This window comes from Rhagoletis pomonella, unplaced genomic scaffold, assembly GCF_013731165.1.
Source record: "Rhagoletis pomonella isolate Grant_MI unplaced genomic scaffold, Rhpom_1.0 Rhpom_scaffold_00004, whole genome shotgun sequence".
NCBI classification, from domain to species: domain Eukaryota; kingdom Metazoa; phylum Arthropoda; class Insecta; order Diptera; family Tephritidae; genus Rhagoletis; species Rhagoletis pomonella.
Window position 1 is genome coordinate 64,733,041 of NW_023458558.1, and position 22,509 is coordinate 64,755,549.

The window sequence follows — 22,509 nt, forward strand, 5'->3', positions numbered from 1 at the left end:
CAAGGAAAAGGCCAGGCATGGGAATGGAGAAGTGGAGTCTAATGAAAGGTTTGCTAATTTTTTTCTCAATTGTCTTTCAAATTTCTTAATTTCTTTGCATTGAGCCGGGCATAGCGCTGGCAAAATGTTGGAAATATATTTTATTTAAGTAAGGCAAGAGAACATTTATTGGCAGCTATGTAGTATTGCACAGAAACGGCTCAAGATTAAAAGAAAAAGCCAAGGGAAAGGGGAGGCTTGTTACGAGTAATTGGATATCCAAGAGACAAAGAGGGAGTATTACAATAAAAAAAAAAACATATTTTGCACACAATTATCGATTTACTTTAGACTTAATTATTGATGTTTTGACAGACAAACATATCCACGAATGTTTTTAATAATATTAACAATCGATTTATTGTAGTACGTTGGTAACATTATAGATATATGAATCGAGAAAGTTATCGACTGTTTATTTTTTGCCCATTCATTTTATGATATTGAAATCGATATATCGATATACCTGTCGGTATATTTGTCGATATATTTGTTAATAATAAAGTATAAATTCCTATCCATTTTACGGTACATTAATCGAAAAAGTTATCGACTGTCTATTTATACCGATATAGTACTTGATATATTTATCTATTTATCTACATATTTGTCGATATTTGTGTTAATATTTCTATTGATAAATTTATCGATACATTGATCAGTGCTCGAAAGAAGACGCTTTGTCGGAAGCTACGCTGATAGAGGCGGTGACGAGTTCTTTACAATCGGTTAAACGGAGGCACGATTTGTATACGATCCGGCAGGCGCAGAAAATGTGGATTTAAACGCAAAGTAGCAAAGTGCTCAGAACTTGTCATATGATATCAAGCTCACAAAGTTTCTCCTATGTCTTAACAGGGAAAATCTTAGGCTAGGTAGATTGGTGTACTAACAGCACACTTTGCTGGCCACCAAATTGGCACTGTTAAATGATAAGAAAAAAATACAGGGGATGGGGAACAAAAGAGCAGACACTGCAGAACTTCGACCGCGAGTATCCAGCCCTTAGTAGACTACGGATTAGCCTCCTCGGAACAAGCTTTCCGCTGAATCTTAGAGTAGCTGATAAAATAGGGTACGATAAGGTGTCTAAGTTTGTCAAGAGGACTTCGTGCGACGTTTTTCAACATTGCTCCTGCAGAGATTAGCCAGTGTAATGTGGTCGTAGTTTTTCTGGTAACGCTATGGACCTCAATGGTCTCTGTGCAGCCAGGCAGTGGCTAGCCAGCTCAAATTTATGGAATATTTTTGCTATTATAAAACGAGATTGTCTAGGAATTTCCTTGATCTGATACATATTTATCAGGCAGGTTCTGCAATACACTTCCCAGTGATTTTCAACCCCATTCAAAGTGGCTTTTATTAAAATTCACCCGGCAGTGAACCCAAACCCTTACTTCCAAAATCATACATCAAAAGAATTCAAAATATAAAATAAAAAAATTTTGCTAATTATAAATTTTCTACTTACTCATAGATCGCATCCTTATCACGTTTATGTACTTCGGGTATTGCGCCCATTAAGTGATTAGCAACCGGTGATACATGACTAGGTGTACCATGACCACCAGCGCCAGTATGGTAGCCATGCATGCCAACTGTTGCCGCCGCCGCAGCAGCGTGTGTCATGTGCGGTGAATGATGCGTGGGGAGGCCTTGTAATCCGGGCGGCCGATGTCCGACATGTGGATCGTACATGGCAGCTGCTGCAGCACCCGAGTCCATACCATAGCCATGCAGGCCATCGTCATACTGTAAGGGTGGAAAGAGAGAGAGAGAAAGAAAAGCAGAGTTAGGAGTTTGTATAAAAAATTTGATCATTAAGCAGATACAAGAAATTAAATTTGTGCAAAAACTAAGAGCAATCAATTAATTTGTCATAAATGTAATGCACGAAATAAATAAATCAGAAATGAAAGGTAATAAATTTTTTGTTGCCATTTTTCGTACAGTTGCTTTTGTCGACATGCAAGCATATTTATTGCCTTTTGTGAGGCTTGGAAATTTGATGAGTACATTTTTGTACTTGCATATACCGATATTTAAAATTTAAAGTATTTTTTGTTTTGTTTTTCCATTAGGTTATTAATACAAGGCGGCGAAGACCTCAAGCAAATGTGTAATTATTAGGTATAGTAGTATATTTTTATTAATAAAATTTTTGTGTATGCAATTTTGCTAAATATGGTCTATCTGCTGGTGTGCTTAACAGTAAATTGAATTGTTGTTGTCGTTGTTGTTATTTAGCTTACAAACAATAAACGCTATTATATGACTTTTTGGCTGCGTCATTGCCAGCGTTAAAATTGCTGTTAATTAAAATTAATTGCAAAATAATCTCAGCAATTTTAATTGGCAGTCGGCCAGCCGAATCCAAAGCCCTGAGTGAGTATAACGTGCAATTTGTTTGTAGCTGCTCGTGTGATTCGGTTTTTCTGCATCTCAAAGTCGAACTCAAGCGCAGATGCGTTCAACTGCAAAAAAAAAATGGACTTAAGGCTTAGTTGGGCGAGTCTAAACGTTTTGCATTCATTTGTGATGCTGAGGGAGGTGGAAAGTGTGGGGGAGTGTGGTGGAAACACGTTATCCGCTGCTTATGCTAATTTATTTTTTTTTTTTAACAAATGCAAAATTTGATATTTTGATGAATTACAGGTTTCGTAAGCGCAATGACTTTCGCGAAGTTTATTTATTTATTGTTGTTGACTTCGGTTTTTTTTTTGTTTTTTACGTATATCCATTTATTTATTTATATGTATTCCAATCCAGTTTACTCCATTTTATATTATCTGCACGTTTGATGTCATAAAATGGTTTGATAAATATTTTATGGCGCATTTTAATAGCTCAATAATGTCAAGCGTAGCGACTCACTAACACCAACGCTCGGCAAACATATACATATATGTATGTACATATGTATATGTATATGTATGTTTAACTGTGTGCAGATAGTGTGCTAAGCGTAGCTATTAAATAGCCGTAAACTACTTGGACTTACTTGCAAGCAAAGCGAAATTAGTACAAAAATCTGTGCAGCTTAGGAGACAAGTTGGCGGAAGCGTCCTGAAGGTGGAGTTAAAAGCTTTAAGCTTCCGTTTGTAATATTAGGCCTGCCTTTGTATTGTATACATACGTTGTATATATACACGCACACATACAGATATATACATACATACATGCACATATGTAAGTCAGCGCATCACAATGGCATTTGCACGTCAAGTGGCAATCAAGTTTAAAGCTGGCCAGACAGCTTACTTTTTTCGCTTATTCTGTGCTACCTATGCCGCGCTAAATTCACGTCGACAGCTGACACAGTATTTCGATGCGAATGCTAAAAAAAAACACAAAAAAAGCTACCACAAAATATACGCGAAAATATTTCCAAATTTGTTCCCACCGCAGGCAAATACAGCCATGCATACTTTTACTTACATATATACATACATACATATATGTACATAGTATGTATGCACGTGTGTTGCCCAAAAACCGCTTTCGTTATGGGAGCAAAATATTGGCATTGTTGCTTTTGACCGCTTTTATTGCGCTGCTGACGACAACTTCAACGCTTGACCTTGTAAATCACGCTCCAAACACCAGTCAAACTTTTTGTTTTTTAGCATTTTTTTTTTTTTATTTGAAACAATCACTTGACGAAACGCCAACGCGCGGCAGGAATAAAGATGAACTGGTGAGCAACTAAAACAGCAAACATATCCACACACACACACACAACAACAACAAAATTCACGTGGCCACTGCACGCGTTTTGCATACGAAATGGATGCCTTTAGCTTTAGCGTCAAGCCCGCTATGAAGTTACGAGTACGGGCATGGAAATGTTGGCGAAGCGTTAAAAAACCCCATCTTCGCATACAATGTAAAAGTATGAAATACACCAATGCAAAAGTGACGCGCCGCTTACAAGGCTTACAAAGAAGACAACAAAAACGTAGGTAATGAAATTATATCGCCTATTCAAGATCTGCAGTGTTAAAACTTTTGTAAGACATTAAAAAATTTAACGCCACGCTCACCTGACGTGCAAACACACACGCACAACTTAAAGCTAATATGTACATTCATTTAAAAACGCTCATACTCCTCAAGTTTCTTGGCGGGGGGTGGTGGCGAAGGGAAGCAGTTGCGCGTTCAACAAGTTTTCCACTTGACGCCGACTTTTACAATTTTTGTTTCTTTGGTTTTCTTCCCTATGCTCCTTTGCAAACTTTTACTGATTTTTGTCAAAGCATATACATACGTAAAGCAAAAATTGAGGACCCGCTACTGCCGCGAATCGTCAAAGATTTTTATCACATTTCTCTTTGACACTCTACATACAAGCCAAATACGGTTGTGTTGTATTTCACACTGCATATTTTATGCTCGAACTGTTGTTGCTTATTATGTTTTTTTTTGTTTTTAATTTTTCCTTTTCATCGAGCAACGTTTTAATAAGCGACAATTGACGACACAGCTAAATAGTGCTGTGGGAAGCTGCGTTGTTGCTCTGAGCTTATCAGGTCCACAAAATCACTAAGAGTCTCGCAGTCAAGTTGACTGAAATGAGCAATTGACAGTTGGTGTAAATGTCAAGTTGACAAGGGGGATAAATTCTGCGCTTCACTATTGTGTTACATGCTATTTGTTATTGAAGCGCGTGTGGATGCTGCGAGCGGTACACAGGTAACTACAGATGAAGCAGATGAGGCACACGAATGAGGCAAACAAGTGCATGATTATCAGCGCTCTCATCAGGTTCATCAGCAGCAGCAGACGGAGCAGCAACAACGAAGACAACATTGACAGAGCCATCAGCTACAGTCATTGCCAGTTGAGAACGCATAAAATGAGGTTAAATGATTGTTGTGCGTTTGGTTGACGGGGGAGACCAAATGAGTTGATGAAGCAGCTGATAAGGATCAGACATGGCGTAGAGTTGGTTATGTTGAGTGGAGACTAGGCAGATTTATGTATGTATAGAGAGTTCGTATTAATGCTTGGAATTTAGAGTTTTTGGAAAGTACATATTTTTTTGTTTATTAAAAAATCTTGATTGGAAGATAATGAGATTAATTAACATTTAATACTGAATAGAAAGCAAAGTATAATTATTGATGAATAGCCAGGGGCACAAAACTGGAAAATATTGCTAATCGTGAAACTTTAAAACAGCCTACATAAAAAATAAAAAAATTTACTCGAAAGGAATTTTTTATTTACTTTAAAATAGCTGCCTTAGAAAGAGCTTTTGATGATACAAATTTTTGCATTTAAATCAGTTTAACTATTTTACTACTATAATTACGAGCATACATCACAGAAATGCTGGTCTGCGACCACCAGCTTCAATTGAACAAAAAATGCCTAAAATCGCCTACCTTGGTAAACTGAGAAATTATCTATCTATATCTATATACGTAGATACAATCCAGACTTTCAGAAAAATTGGTTTTCATCAATTCCCCAGAAGACTACCGAATCCTGTAAAATATATTCGATATATCGATATATTTATCGATAATCGTTTGATGTAATTCTTTTATTATCTGTTACTATTCCAGTATACTATTAGCGATAACTGATTTGATACTTTATACTTTCTTCGACATATTTATAGTACATATTTTCATATCTGCATCGCTGAGTGTGCTTTTCCTAGGCATTATATTGGAAATCTATAACCAGAAGCGTCAGAAATGTTATAAAATTTGACCAAAAAGTGAAAAAAAACGTCAAGCCGCTAAATAACACCTGCGCGCGCACATCGATCAAAAGTGTTGTGCGTATACCTTGATTCCCAACAAGAGCAAGGGCAAATGCTTGCCACAAATCGCAATACTGTCACACGTATATAGTCGTTTAAAGTACAAAACCGCGTATCGTCATTCTGCAAAACCGCGTAACTGATATTTGCTGCCAAAAATTGAATTTACCCACACAAGCTCTTGGCTCAATCCTTATCCATTCATTCTTAAATATACTAGCCAGAAATGGGATCGCTTTATAAAAAAGAAAACTATTTTGAAATATGAGTGTTTTTACTCTCTAGAAAATAATTTATGCAACCTCACATACGCGGTTTTGCATTTTGTTGATGCGCGGTTTCGTACTTTAAACGACGATATGTATGTATGTATGTACATAGTCTTCATATGCACACATATGTACATATGCATCTCAGCAACATTCAGTTTGCATTGCCAACCGATAATATGTTGCATGGAGCAAATTTTCTTTCTACATAGTACTACATACATGAAAACCAAAAAGCTTGCATGTATGCTTTTGCGCCTGCGCGCCAAACTTAACGCACAAAAAGCAGTATATAAACGCCGCTGGTGCAACAGCTAGCAACATTTTTGTTGTTATATTTTTGCTTATATCTTACAGTTTCTCAGCCGCGCTGCATTTATTTACTATCTACTATTGTTATTTAAAAATCGAGTTTGAACGAAATAAAGCAAATGTCCTACGATGCACACACCTACATTTGCGATTGATTTTTTGTTGCATTCAACTTGGTTCGTACATATCATACATACATATGTATGTTTCAATTTTAGTTTCAACTGCAACTGTCAGCCAACAATAAGCCAGCCACTCAAGTAGCCCGTCTATGTATGTATGTACATATGTATGTATGTAGTAGTTGAGCTAGAGCTGAGTCCCAGGCTGGCGCAGTGCAGTTAGTGCAGTGCCAATCCGCATTTGTTACATTGCAAGCCATATTGTTGTTGTTGTTGTTCCTGCTACAACAGTGCAGCTTATTGTTATTGCACTTCGCGTTTGCCGATTTTTGTGGGTTAAAAGTGTGTTTTTATTTTTGTTTTTGTTGTTGTTGATTTGTCGTTACAATTCATTGCCGCGAGTTCTTTGCCTCTTCGTTTTTTTTTCTTTTTTTTTTTGGCTTTTGCTTTTGTTGTGGATCATTTGCAGTGCAGCATTTGTCATACTTTTAAGCTGTGATCGTAACGAATGTGTTGCCAATGTTAAGTTGCAAGTAGCAAACAGCAAAGAGACAGCAAAGAGTCAGCAAGTTGCCAGTAATTCTTCCAGCTGGTCAGTTGGGCCAACTGCTGGTGTGGGACTATTTGCCAACAATCGCCAGCTTGGCAGTGTCAGCTGCTGATCGCTTAAGTTTTGTATGATTTTTGCTTTTATCTTTATTTTGGGTTTTTGCTGCTTTTTCGCTACTCTTAGCATTTTAGCGTTTTAGATACATTTTCGCTGATATTCGTAGCATAGCAAGTAGTACATAGTTAAACTATAAAGTTGTTATGCTAATTTGTTGTGTGCAGATATTGAACTCGCTGTTTTGTATGCATTTCAATTTTTTTTTCTGTTTTACCCAGTACTAACCCACCAACTATGCTGACTAATCTTTGTACATACATAGATACATATGTAAGTATGTTGTTCATTTATTTAGTTTGTCGTTTTTGTCAAGTTTTTTCTCCTCGCTGCCGCATGTGGCCCTGACGCGGCTTACCTACTGTGTGAAAAGTTGTTTGTTTATTCATTCATTCAGAAAGGAAGTAGGAAGTAATTTAGTTTAAGAGTGCAATTGTTCGAGAAGAAAAAGAAAAGGCAGAAATCAGCGGTAGAATTTCTTAGAGATTAAAAAAGTAAAAAAAACAGGTGAATTGCTCTTTGAATTAATTCAGTTTGTAATTGTTTGGATCACTTTGAAGCGACACGCTACAGCAAGTGTGCAATTGTTTGATCGAGAATACAAGACTTTTATGCAAATTACAGTAAGTATTCTTATGTACATATTTTTATGTACTAAACCTAAATGCCAATCACCGTCAGCAAAAAAAAATATTAAAAATCAACGTGAATTTTAGCCCCTTGATATTTGTACTACATCATACTAAAATAATGAGACTACGTACATACAATTTTTCTAAAAATTAAAAAAAGGACTAATTTTGGTTTTTTTTTTTAATTCAAAATTTTCCTGGTGCAGTTTTTTTAGTTTTGCGGTAACATTATAATTATTTTCAACTAATTTGTATTATTTAACATTCAATAATAGAAACAGGAGAATCCATCATCTTTAAATAGGCTGCAAGACCTTTTTGAATAACAAACTTCGCATTTACACCACTGAAAGAATAAAATTTCACTTAATCAGAAAAACAATTACCTCTAATTGGGTTAAGCTATTAAAGCTTAGTACATATCCAGCTCCTAAGGATACGGTCAAGAGAAAAAGCTGCCATTATTTCAAGGAATTTTGACATCCGATTTTTCACAGCCTGTTGTGTCCCCCTTAACCCGCGAAATAATGGAACAGGCAAACATATAATTCTGTTGATTCTGTTGAAATTTTGAAAACCCGTTGCATAAAGCATAGCAGATTCTTTAAGAACTCCGTGTTACCTTAAGGAAATTTGACACAGAAAATTTTCTTAGCCACTTCTTCAGCGTTTTTTTATATGGAGTTCTTGTTTTTCGTGAGCTTAACTCAAAAACACATAGTCTTGCAAGTAAATAGTTCTAATTCAATTTCAAAGCTGGCAAATACTTGTATTGAATCTTATATCAACTTTACTTTACTTTACTTTACGTCATCAGCTAAACTAACGGCAGTCTTATACGAGTTCGTTTTTTGTTTTGATTTACTTCTACTCATCGGCATTCCTTTCACCAACATCTCACCGCCAGACACTGCACACAGTTTGAGATCTCTTTTTTAGGCATATTTTTATAACTTCCCTCTTTTTTTTATTTAGTAATTCTTCATGAACAACGCGTGCTTGTTGTCTCCTCTAATGTTTTATTTATCATTATGAAATCAATAATTCATTTTCCGTAACAAAAAAATAGACTTTTTTGTATGCTTCTGTTGCCATATTTTATTAAATCTTGCTTACTGAATTTATTACGCGTATTTCGGCAGAAATTCAATTCAATTTGTTGCAAACTCAGTTCAAATACTCATTGATGCATAGTATGTATTACTACGACATTCATAAATACATACATACATATTTTAATGTTCAAGAAGAAGCGATTGCCAATTGCTTTTTGCCGCATATGACATCGATTTGTTTTTTTCTTATTATGTTTCTTGTTTTTTTTTCGTGTTTAGAGGACATACGATACCGATAGCCATATGAATGATGCTGCTGTTGCTACTTCTTGATTACCTACTAACCATTTTTGAATCTTGTCTGCGCATTTTTGATTACTTTTAAATGGCATCTTAAAATGCAGTTAATGTCTTGTATAAAATTAAAATGTTTTCAGTTAAATTTTGATTTTTCAATTTTGTATGCTGTAGGCTGTATGCGGAGTGCAGAGGCCATAGGCCACAAGTGATGGTGATTCGGCAGTGCATAATGTATTTTTGGTTATGAAGTTGAGTATGAATTTTTTTTTGTTCAAATTAAATATTGAGGAGTGTATGAAATGCTTGCGCAAATTTAAAAAAAAAAGCAAGTATGTTGTAGATTAATTGCGATTAGTTTAAGTTATCAGAAGTCATTATTTTTTGCAAATTAAATTTCGAGATAGAAAAACATAATTGAAAAATAAAATTTTATTATTATAATTTCAGTTTAAGAAATCTTTAATATTAAATATGCATGCATTTCTCAAAACGTGTATTAAAGATCATTATGGAACTAACACATTTTTTCTGATTAAAAAAACAACTCTTACAAAAATCTCTACAAGAGAAGCTTCCTTGGTTTACACCTACATATAGACGCCTGAGTGGGAGATCGCCTATCTCAGAACTTTGAATCGGTATCTGAGATAGGGCGTTCTTCAATCAAATTCTGAAATTGGGCGTACCTCATCCAAATTCTGAAATAACGCGTTCTTGAAAAGTTTTCTGAGATAGTTTTCGAACTGACCCCGGAGATATGTAGGTCGATCTTCCATATGTATCTAAAACACACACCTACATATGTATGAATGTATGTATACACACGCTTTTTAATCCATTTATTGAAATATTGAACATGTAACCCGCTTTCAGATGTGCTTTTGACATAAACTGGCATGCCAAATGCCACGAATTTGTTAAGTTTTCTGCAATAGCAACGCATACACTCACATACATGCATATATACATACGTAGGTATGTAGATATGTACATACCTACATCTCAAACCAAAGCCCTCGTTTTTATATATCACATAGTTAGAAAGCTATTCAATGATATCTCAGTTGTTTGTATGCCATAAAGCGATTGTGATAACATAAGGAACAACAAAAAAATGGTATTGTATTTTTTAAAAATATCACTGATATATAAGATGTGACATTTGAAAGAATTGTGGTAGCTTTGAAAGCATAGAATTGTATTACGAACGAATTTCAGCCGGGAGCACAAGTCGCTGTGGCATTACAAGGACCTCGCCTCAATGTAAAGCAAATTCACTCTGTTTCGATCGTTTAAAAAATTTAAACTCCATTCTAATAAAGCTTAATAAATTTCTTGTAGCCGTCTGGTCCGGTTTTGCGCAGGACGTTAGGTAAATTTTCAAAATTTAAGTTTTTTTTTTGTTCATATTATACCACAGCTTGAACCACCGGCGATTCCATTTAACATTTGTTTTCTGCTTTAGGGCAGCCAACGTCAAGGCAAGAACGGCAAAATCTGTAATCCAAACTAGAAACATTTTACGCGAATCAATTAACTGAACTGTTTGATCATCTTTTTATTCTCTTACATATTCACACCGAAATCAAATTATCTCCGAAAGTATAGATATCATAGTTTTTGATGAATATATTGTACATACACAAATTGTATACTCCTTCGTATATGTACAATAGTTACAACAGCAAACAAGGTACTCAAAGCAAAAAATATAGGTACCACAAAATCCCAAAGAAAAGCAGGCCAAAAATACATACATACTACCAAATCAACTTCGACGAAAAAATCCTTTATGTCTGCTTCTGACAAGTTCAAAACAAAAATCCTTCAAAATTTATGATACACCATAGTTGTGTGCGCAAAGGGCTGCTAACAAACATACATACATACAAATATACTTATGTATTCGTATCTACAAACTATACTACCGGAGACCAGCGGTGGCCAGCTGAGAGAAGCGGCAAATGACATCAACATGTGTAGTCTGTTATCGACTATACTCCGTGGATGTGTTTGTGTACAAGTAAAAGCCGTATGTAACTATCAGGGGAAGCTTAAAAGCTCAGTCGAGCCTACAGGAATACACGCATACGATTTGTTATAACGGGTGATTTTTTAAGAGCTTGATAACTTTTTTTTTAAAAAAAACGCATAAAATTTGCAAAATCTCATCGGTTCTTTATTTGAAACGTTAGATTGGTCCATGACATTTACTTTTTGAAGATAATTTCATTTAAATGTTGACCGCGGCTGCGTCTTAGGTGGTCCATTCGGAAAGTCCAATTTTGGGCAACTTTTTCGAGCATTTCGGCCGGAATAGCCCGAATTTCTTCGGAAATGTTGTCTTCCAAAGCTGGAATAGTTGCTGGCTTATTTCTGTAGACTTTAGACTTGACGTAGCCCCACAAAAAATAGTCTAAAGGCGTCAAATCGCATGATCTTGGTGGCCAACTTACCGGTCCATTTCTTGAGATGAATTGTTCTCCGAAGTTTTCCCTCAAAATGGCCATAGAATCGCGAGCTGTGTGGCATGTAGCGCCATCTTGTTGAAACCACATGTCAACCAAGTTCAGTTCTTCCATTTTTGGCAACAAAAAAGTTTGTTAGCATCGAACGATAGCGATCGCCATTCACCGTAACGTTGCGTCCAACAGCATCTTTGAAAAAATACGGTCCAATGATTCCACCAGCGTACAAACCACACCAAACAGTGCATTTTTCGGGATGCATGGGCAGTTCTTGAACGGCTTCTGGTTGCTCTTCACTCCAAATGCGGCAATTTTGCTTATTTACGAAGCCATTCAACCAGAAATGAGCCTCATCGCTGAACAAAATTTGTCGATAAAAAAGCGGATTTTCTGCCAACTTTTCTAGGGCCCATTCACTGAAAATTCGACGTTGTGGCAGATCGTTCGGCTTCAGTTCTTGCACGAGCTGTATTTTATACGGTTTTACACCAAGATCTTTGCGTAAAATCTTCCATGTGGTCGAATAACACAAACCCAATTGCTGCGAACGGCGACGAATCGACATTTCACGGTCTTCAGCAACACTCTCAGAAACAGACGCAATATTCTCTTCTGTACGCACTGTACGCATTCGTGTGGTTGGTTTAATGTCCAATAAAGTAAACTGAGTGCGAAACTTGGTCACAATCGCATTAATTGTTTGCTCACTTGGTCGATTATGTAGACCATAAATCGGACGTAAAGCGCGAAACACATTTCGAACCGAGCACTGATTTTGGTAATAAAATTCAATGATTTGCAAGCGTTGCTCGTTAGTAAGTCTATTCATGATGAAATTTCAAAGCATACTGAGCATCTTTCTCTTTGACACCATGTCTGAAATCCCACGTGATCTGTCAAATACTAATGCATGAAAATCCTAACCTCAAAAAAATCACCCGTTATTTGTAAGCATTTATTTGTGTATGGGCATGTGTATATTAACTCTACTTAAGTATGTTTGTGCATATGTGCAAATCCATATATACTTATCACAAAAAATATATATGAAAATATGTACGAAAATATCAAGCGAATATGAATTGATTCAACATTCAAAAGAGATTCACCAGACAAGAAGTTCGAAGCAGAAGTAGCGCCCACACTCTCTCACATATACATACATATATCTCTTTTACATATCCCTGCAGGAAATGTATGTAACTATAGGCTAACTTTAAGTTGATTAGGAACTAGCTACATGTCACTTATTATCTGTATATTTTCTTTGCTGAAAGCTAAATATATTTCGCTGGCGAAGGCCACGAAATAGTCAAGGGTTGTTACATCTGCATTTGATGTAACTAACTATTTTTGGGCATAAAATGTCAATAGGAAAGACAAAGTATTTTTATTTTATATTTTATTTTTTTTTATATTTGATCACATTTCATATTTGTTTACATATTCTGCTGTAGGTGGTCCCATATTCGAACTCCGTCAGACATAACTTCAAAATGATAATATAAAATTTCGATCTTCCTTTCATTTGTCCTCAATTCGAAAAAGTATTTGCGAAGTGCAGGATACTTAAATAGAAACGCGTTTAAAGAAAACCATATCGAGCTTTACTCCTGCGTTATTACACTTGTTTTAAGTTAGCTTTTTGTAGCTAACTACAAGTTATATATTTTATAGAAATCCCGCAAAAAAACTAACTAAAAGTAGGTTATTTTTTATCAATTGATAAATTTTTTCTGCAGGGTATGGGATGTACATACTTACACATATCCCAAATACATTCATATTAATAAATTTACATAGTCATATATGTGAGCATGCTGATTATTTGTTATTGTTGTAGCCATTGTGGGCGCATAAAATTTGAATTTTTTCATGTTTGCAGCACATTAAGCTCAGTAGAATTAATATGAAGCATAGTAAATACTTGTAGTTATACAAAGTAACATACAGAGCTTGATTGCGCGCTGGCGACAGTATGGAGGGGCTAACTGCCGCCCGTGTGGCAAACGCAGTTTTTACACGCCACAGCAACGCGCTTACATGTATACCATATACATATGTAGTACAAATGTACATACATACATATGTATTTGTTAAATGAAGGTATGTCTATGCATACAACATGACTATTTAACATTTATTTATTTGGTTGCAATTTTTTTCACCCCGAACATAAGTAATACTTTTTCGCATAAAAAGTTGCACGCGATAAGCTTTGGGTAGTTTATACTCGTACACACTCAGTATGTAATGAAATAGATGAATTCTCAGAATTTTTTTTTTTTTATGTAAAAATATTGTATTAGAACAAATTGAGAGCGTGTGAGGTACACATATTTTTCACTAGTTCTTTTTGCTATAGTTAAGGTTGCTGATGCATTACACAGAGTTTGCCACAAATTAAGCTAACATATGTTACTGCTGCGTTGATTGAAGTAAGTTATGCAGTGCTTTCAACTAAGTTGCTTTAGCATGTTAAAGTATTTTTGCACGCTTTTTACATGCGACATATTTACATTTGCCAGGAGCGTTATCTATTAAAAACTGTTTCGATTAAAATTTGTGAAAATACGCGAAAAGCTATATCCGACGAATTCGGTTATATAGTATGCAAGACACATTTGGCATTGTAATTGGTGTTATTGGATACAAATTTTAATAATGAGGAAAAATAAGGTTTTTTTATTTCTGCGGCGAATTCAAAAAATTTTAAATATTACACTAAGCATAGTTATTTAAAAGAGCCCAACTCCATAGGCAACATACTAAGAAAAAATTTGAACAAATATAATACTGAGGTACTGTATATCCAACTAACCTATTGTTGGTTTTGAGTAATAAATTGCTTCATTAAAAAATATATTTCTTAAAATTTTATGTAAGTTTTTGCATTAAATTTTTATCTGACTTAATATCAATTTGATGTTAAATTTTTTTATTAAAAATTTGCGTGAATGTGCGAAGAAACTATATGCGGCGAACTCGGTGCTGAAGCATTTGAGCCAAATTTGGAGCCTTGTTTGCTATTTCCCAAAACATGTTTGAAAGAGCAAAGTAAAATTAATATTGTTATTTTTGCGGCGAATTCAAAAATGCCAAATATGTCGCAACGTGTAGCTAAAACATAAAGCGTTATATGAAAAGTAATAAATTAAGCAATATTCTTAACAAAAATTTTTGGCGGCGAATTCAGTTTGCGTAGAAAAACTGTGTCTAAGTAGTTAGCCAAGCCAAGCGTTACTGTTTTGGATAACAAAGCCATCCATTTTCACAAACACTATTTGTTTTAACCAAATTTTTGAAAACCTTTTACGCTGCATAGTTTTATAAAACTAACTTTACAAATTACGGCGCCGTGGAATTTATCTTTTATGCAAAAATATGCATAAATTTCCAGAAGAGTACAAGGAAAATCGATCAAATACCTAATGCTTTTGCACCATTTTGAATGTTCTCTTTATTTCTACTCCGCCGCAAAAACATATGCAAACTATCTACAAGCTGTCGTGAATTTATCGCTTACATTGGAAACATTGTAAAATTGTTTAAATTGCCATAATTCGCACGATATTCAAAATATTAGCACAACTAAACAATAACAAACAAAAAGTGAACCGTTCGCAAAATAACCAATGCGGCGAATTTATCCTCAAAAAAGCTTACCAATATTTATTACGAACATATGTACATATGTACATATATTTAACATGGTGAACGGATATGCATTTAGTGTGTATGAATATATGTACATGTGTTATTGTGCTTACATTTGTAGGCACGTGTGAAATTGTGGCCGACAAATACAAAATTGCAAAGCCTCATAATTCAGGCTATCACTTTCATCTGAAGCGTTGTGCGATATGCAAACTATGCACAGCACACAATGCAACAAAAACAAAGCTGCAAGCTAGTGTAGTGTAGTGGACAAAAAGCTGCTTTGTACGAAAATATGTTTGTATGTATCATTTAGCCTTGTAAGTGTAGATACTGAATAACTCTTATGTACACCATTTATGTGCAAAGGTTCATGGCGCCTCTAAACTCCCCAAGTTTGCCAGTTTTTGCGCTCATCGGCAGCAGCGATCATATGCACATACATACAAACATATACAATACATATTTAAGGGGGTTAAATAGGGTACATATATATAGATACATTTCTATGTATGTATTACCATTGTTATGCATATTTGCAACAAAAATGTGTGAACTTGAAATAGCTGCCAACTTGTGTTGCAAGTGTTAGGACACAAGTTGCACCAAGAAAAAAAATGGACCTATTTTGTTGTTGGGAATATGTAAAACTGCATGTAGATAGTATGTATATACATATGTAGATATATCTGCATCTATGAGTCTATTCGAACGATTTTACCACCAATGCAAAACAATAATGGCCAGCCAGTGCCGCACAAAAGGCCTCAATGGTACAAATTCATATCATTCTATATACATATGAACATATTTCCAAGTATGTTTATAACTATGTACATTTTTACATACACATATGCATATATAGTCCGCAAACGCCACTAACTCGCTATACTCATTTGAAGTAGGCCTGCATATTTGCACAAATGCGCGTAAATGTGTATATGCAACATGGTAAAAGTCCACCAACGCCTGTCTGACACTATGCATGCCGTATGTGCCACATGCGTTGGTGTTACTTGCCGGCCAGGAGCCGCATAGAGTGTCTAGCTCAATTTAGCCGATTCGAATTCTCGTTTTTACCCATTTTTTTTTTTTTTTTTTGGCTACATATTTTCAGCGGGTGTTCGTTCGGCTTGTGTTATCAGTGTTGGCAACAAAAGCAGAAATGAAGGTTTCACAATTGATGGTTAGTGTGTTTAGATTCGCGTTATACTCCAGCTGCCGGTATATGGCGCATGGGCGAGCTTGCCGCGAAGTCTCTGTACAGTATTGTCTACCTACGATGTTGCTATCGCATACATATACTATTTATATAGTACGTGTAAATGTTTAGAAACATGTTGTTGCAACATAGCGTGAAAATTATGTGAAAATTTCGAAGTGTTATAGAATTGAGGAGATTTAGGTGAGGAAATGTGAATCTTACATAAAAGGAATCAACACACATAAGTAAGTATGTACGTATACATTGTTATTATCTACATTAGGATGCCTAGCGATCACCGAAATGTTGGCCCAAGAGAAAAATGTAGAGCTTTAAGAAAAGTTTGCCCAATATTTTTAAAACAACGAATTTAATGGTGGTTTGCGAAGTCTATATATAGACTTTTAATTAAACTCTCTGAAAATCTCAGACATCTCTATTCCAATTATAATTTCTAATATGTAAATGGCTTAAAAATATTATTTCCGAAAATGAATTTTTTAACAAAAAACGAAAACATTCACATTGGTAGATACATTCATTTTTAATATTTTTTTTTTAGATGTGAATGAACCCATTTCATGAAAAACTCAATTCTGGATGAGCATTTATTTTAGAATGATGCCTTGATTACGAATTAGACTATTCCTTCATGATCAGCGGTTATGGATGTATAACCATCATCTCGCAAATTATGATTTAAAGCTTCCTTTCTTGAACTGACAAACGTAAAATGGCCAGAAAAAAATCTTATCTTTGGAGAGGTAGTATAATAGCAGCACTCATATTTTCTCCGATATCTCCAGCTTTGTGTAGTTGCGGATATCCTTACTGGGCATTATATAAGTCTAGACGATGAGGGCATCGAAAGCGAATACTTTCTCTGCCACCACCTGGCTTTGGATAAACTTGATCGGTAGATGTTTCACTAAACACTTTTTTCAGTTTCGATCTATCGACCAATCAAGTTTGACAAAGAGCTGTGTTTTACAGCGCCCGATAGGAAAGTCAGTCTAAAAGCTTAATACTTTGACCAACCTGTAGTATGAGAAACAGTGATGGCGGATAATCAAAACTTAACTTACCGCAAGAAACTTAAAAAACCCTAGATTTTAGATTCCTAAGTTACGGCCTTACGGAAATTGAGAGCGGTGAGAGAATCAGGCTTACCAGATTTTCGGTTTTGTATTTGTTAAGCATAAATGTAGGCAAAAATTTTATTTCGCATGCATTTTTTTATGTGAATTATGTCACAACTGTGAATGAGTTGAAATAGAAAATACAAAAACACAATGTTTTTGCTTTTGGCTTAAGTTGACGTTAGTTACGGTTAGTTAAGTTAAGTTAAGTTAAATTAAGTTAATTTAAGTAACGTTAAGTTAGGTCTGGACGAACTGAATTTTAACTGATTTTTTTACAAAGCTTTTATTTAACTTGCTCTGTATGTATGTATGTTTGTTAGGGGCAAATCTTGCAATAAATTTTTGACCACTTTCCCGATGACCTAGGGACTGGAAACTCCACTATTCTAGTTGAAGGATTAAATTAATCATCTAAGGTTCCTCTTTTATGGAAAAAAACTTTTCAATATAAATTCTTTGATGAACAATGCAAGTTTAAGAGTTTTTTATGCAGGTTCCAGTTCCCAAATGATTTTGAATATGTATTTTTTTTTTAAGAAAAGTGGTGCACTCTAATGTGCGTAAGTGAATGTTTTTATATGTTGAACAATCCTTTTCGTTTGCATCACCAAAAAATATGATGTTGCCGACGGTTGCAATGCTGAAAAGCCGCTAAATAAGTAAGAAACAAAATAAAAACTATTAATTAAGCAAAAAGATACATGTATGAATATTGCATTAGTACGATTACCAACTCAAAATTGCAGCGAGATAACGTTATTTATGGCGCACGCATTTTTTCTAGGGTTTTCACGAAAAAAGTTTTTTTTTATTTTGAAAAATTTGTGTAAGAAAATTAGTTGCCAGATTTTAACGAACATTTTTGTGCATAACACGCACAACTGTACTTTTGCATGCATATTGACTCATGCTCAGATATGTATATCTGATTCAATAGTATCTGCTGAGCATAGCAACAAAAAATAACTTTGTGCTGGCATTTAGTATTTCAGAAATATTTCTGTTGATATTTGAGCATGTTGTAGATACTACTAAAGTTGGTAACACCTACAAATTTATGTGGATATGCATGTATATGCGTATGCAGTTTTTGAGGCGCTGATGTTTGTTGATATTTTTGTTGGCCACACATAGGCTCCGTTATCTATGCAAATGTTAGTATATAAGGCAACATACAACAACATATTAAATTGCAAATGTATTTTAACATTCTAATACACTAAATTGCATACACGTGTAAGTAGATGGATACACAAAAATGTGTACTATGTATATGCATACCTATATGCACACATGGTCACTTTAGCGTCACCCATTTGCTCATGCTTGCAACTCTTACACTACAATAGTTTGGTTGCAAAAACGATTTGCAAATGCGCAACAGCTCGTAACAACAAAAACTGCAACATATATACATATGTACATAAGTATGTATATTGTTGGCAATAAAAACAGCAACAAAGTTATAGGATGTGCTGCTGCGCTAGATTGTGGCAGGCAGTTAAAAGTCATATAGCTTAGGCGCAGCACAGCCGGTATTTTATTTGCTTATCTACATATGTTGTTGTTGTTGTTGTTGGTGTTGTCGATTTTTGTTGCTATTGCAATATTTGCTAAATTGCATAGCGAAGGTGTTGCACATTGCCGCCGTCATTGTTTTTACATATCTACCTACATATGTATGTATGTTGCGAGTGCGCGTGTGTGATTCTGTGAAAGCTGGCGCATTTTCGGCAAGCCCAAAGTGCGGGGTGGCGTAAAGTTAACTGAATGAAACGGCAGGGGCGGTAAGAGGATTTAGACAGTATGCGTTCACATATGTAGGTACATACATACATATATCCATATGTACATATATGTATAGATAAACTCAATATAGTGTAGGGCACTCGCAGCGTGATTGCGATAGCTAAATGGAGCGTTTGGGTATGGCTGTGTGTGTGTTTGTGGTGCATGCAAATGGTGCTTAGGCAGCCCATTGAGGTTTTCGGGGTCATTTATCGCGTCTGCTGGTCAGAGCCAGTAAGTTAGCGCACACACATACACATATACGCCTATACATATGAATGCAAGTAGTATGTAAGTGCATAGATCTATGTAAAGTTAGATATGTGTAACAAATATATGTATGTATGTATGTATGCGTTGCAATTTACATATGTTTGTAAGGATGTATGACACATAGACAATGCCACAAACGATTTTGCCACCATAGCTAGAAGGTGGTAAGATTTCGATTTGTAAAGGCAACACAACGCTTTACATGCATAAGTCTGTATGTATCTGCATGTATATGCATGGCAAGTGCATATGTGTCTAAATGCAAATATGCTACTCATTTTATTTATTTACTCACAAGTGTCTGGCGGCCGCATGCCACAAGCCTACATAGAACAACCGAATCAGTGGCTTTCGCTGCCTCTGCTTGCAAGTTTTGAGGGCGAATGCGCCGCGCCGCTTATTTCTATACCTACAAATGTATTGTTTGTTGTACATATGCAACTAATCCGTTAGTATACTTTTATGTAAATTTTTATTGTGAATGCACAAAAATGTGGCATGCAAATCTACAAATGTATGTAAGTGAGTGTATGGCAAAACTATTGATTTCCTTAAAGCGCAATTCGGTAGCAAGTGACTTTAAAGTTTTAGTAATTTTGTTTCGCCCAAAAGCTGGTATCGTTCAATTTAATGACGCTAAACACGAATCAAAATTTTGCTTACATAATCATCTCCATATTTTATTTCCATGCTCACTGCTACTTGGCTTTTAGTTTTTGTCATAACTGCTGCCGCCGCCGGCGCCGCCCTTCCTTCAAGCTATTAACATTAAGCGTCAATTTTTTTTATGTGTAGATGACTCTGACCTCTCATTTTGTTTGTTGCTTAATTGCTAGTTGCATGTGTCGTGGTTATCATCTAGTTTTAGCTCTACACTGGCTGGTGTGTGGGTGTAGCTGCTTAAATTTTCTAATATTTCAGCATATAAAATTTTTGCTTCAATATCGTTTTATTTGCTGGCTGCTAATTTTAATTTTCTAATTTCTATTTTTCCTAATACATCACTCGTTTCATTTTTTTTTTCCGAATTATTATTATTTTTTTCTTCTGCGATTTACTTCGCCACACACCCGTATTTATTTGGTGTTAAGCAATTAATTTCTGTTGCGTGTCATTTGGTTATTTGGCCGAATGTCGCTTCCGTCTGCTATTTCCAATGCTTTTAATACATATGTATGTATGTATGTATGTATGTATGTATGTAGGAGTACATATAACTATTAGAAATTCACCGCCCACTACTCGTGCTATAAGTAAATTTCATGTTCATGCACTCAGACGCTTATTCAAAGATATATTTATCGTTTGACACACACAAATGGCATGGAGCATCAGAAGATTAAGTAATAATTAAAATAGAAATGTTTTTCATAAACTTTTGTGGCATGTTTTCATGTTTTCTGTGCCACTTATTGCACGCCCCGCTGCCTTAAATGAAATTGGCTTTCCTTCGAATTGGTTATGCTATGTTGGAATTTGCTTTGGTTAGCCCTCAGACACTTATGCGTGTCGTTTGTCGATTAGAGATAAGCTTAAGAATTTCTTTAAAGAGTATTCAGTTTTATTAAGGAGTTGAAGTGAAAAGTCAAAGTTGTGCTGAAAGTTTGTTGTAAGCTTTCGCACAGTCGGTTCCAACTTTTTTGGTGCCTTGAAAGTAACATGTTAGGTTAGGTTGGCATGATTGGTTAGATGATCGACCCCACCAAACATACGCCAATATAAATAGGTCCATTATGACACCGTATGGAGCTATCGATTCTATTCGATGTTAAAAAGATAACCTACCACTTTGTTGGCCCTAATCGCTTTGCCAAAGCTCTAATTTCCATCTGTGATATATCTGCAAAACTTTGAAAGATAGATTTGCCAATCTTGCGAAGTCTTCTTCTACTTCAAGCCGGTCAATGTCATACAAGGTGTTGTGCATTTTTTAACTTAAGATTATCGATCTGCGTTACCTGGTATAGGCACTTAAAGTAATCGACGACGCTTCACAGGCCGAAAAGTTGTTCTAAAATTCATTAGCTACTATAGTCGTTTGATCTCTGAGAAACTGTTTAAAGCTCGATACGTCGTCCTTTTCCGGAAGGTTGTTGGCGATGGTACGAGTCATGGCATCTAAAGTTTTCACAGCTGTCTGGCTGTTAGTTAAGGCGAAGACTTGTTTACTCAGTACTGGTTTTTGTACAAGGCTCTATGCTACCTCCTGGATAGTCAAACTTCCTATTGATATACACTGCAGTGGTCGGGAAGTCGAAGTTCAGGTGAGAAAAACCTTATCCCACTTTCCCTTCAAGTTTGGCATCCGACTTATGCTAAACCTGTCGTGTAAGTATCACAACTTTATATTGGTTATCGAAAGTGAGTGAGGGTAGGTATATACATCAATCAATATCCATAGGCCAGACGATTGGCCTGAGGCTCCATAGATCCAATAAAATGGTTCCTAAAGTCTTGGTGGTGCGATAGCGTACATTTTTCGAGCAATTAGGTAGAGTAGAGTTCGATACATGAAACAATTCCACGATATATTCTAAAAATAAGATTTTTGAGCGCTGTTGATTTCATAATACAATACTAAGAATCCATATTTAGACTCCATAAATAATATGTGTAACTAAACGGTCAATTACCGTATATACATACATATGTATCTAGTGTTTTATCTTCGGAGTAAATTCCTATGATATACGTTTTGCAATTTTGCAAGGGAAAATTGTCCTTGTGCCACTCTCTTAAGGCGTTCTGCTGTGCTTTCATTCCATAATAGCCTGCTGTCAGGAATGATTCCTAAGTAACTGGCAGTTTTTT

General features: G+C 35.5%; 1 protein-coding gene across 6 annotated transcripts in view; it reads right to left on the reverse strand.

Annotated features, from left to right (window-relative positions):
• Nucleotides 1–22,509, reverse strand: part of LOC118737979 (homeobox protein homothorax) — a 615,436-nt gene that overhangs the window by 426,639 nt on the left and 166,288 nt on the right. For all 6 annotated transcript variants that reach the window (XM_036468825.1, XM_036468823.1, XM_036468822.1 and 3 more), the window contains one exon: nucleotides 1,511–1,791. In XM_036468825.1, coding sequence (XP_036324718.1) covers nucleotides 1,511–1,791 — 281 coding nt within the window. The remainder of the gene's footprint in view (nucleotides 1–1,510; nucleotides 1,792–22,509) is intronic.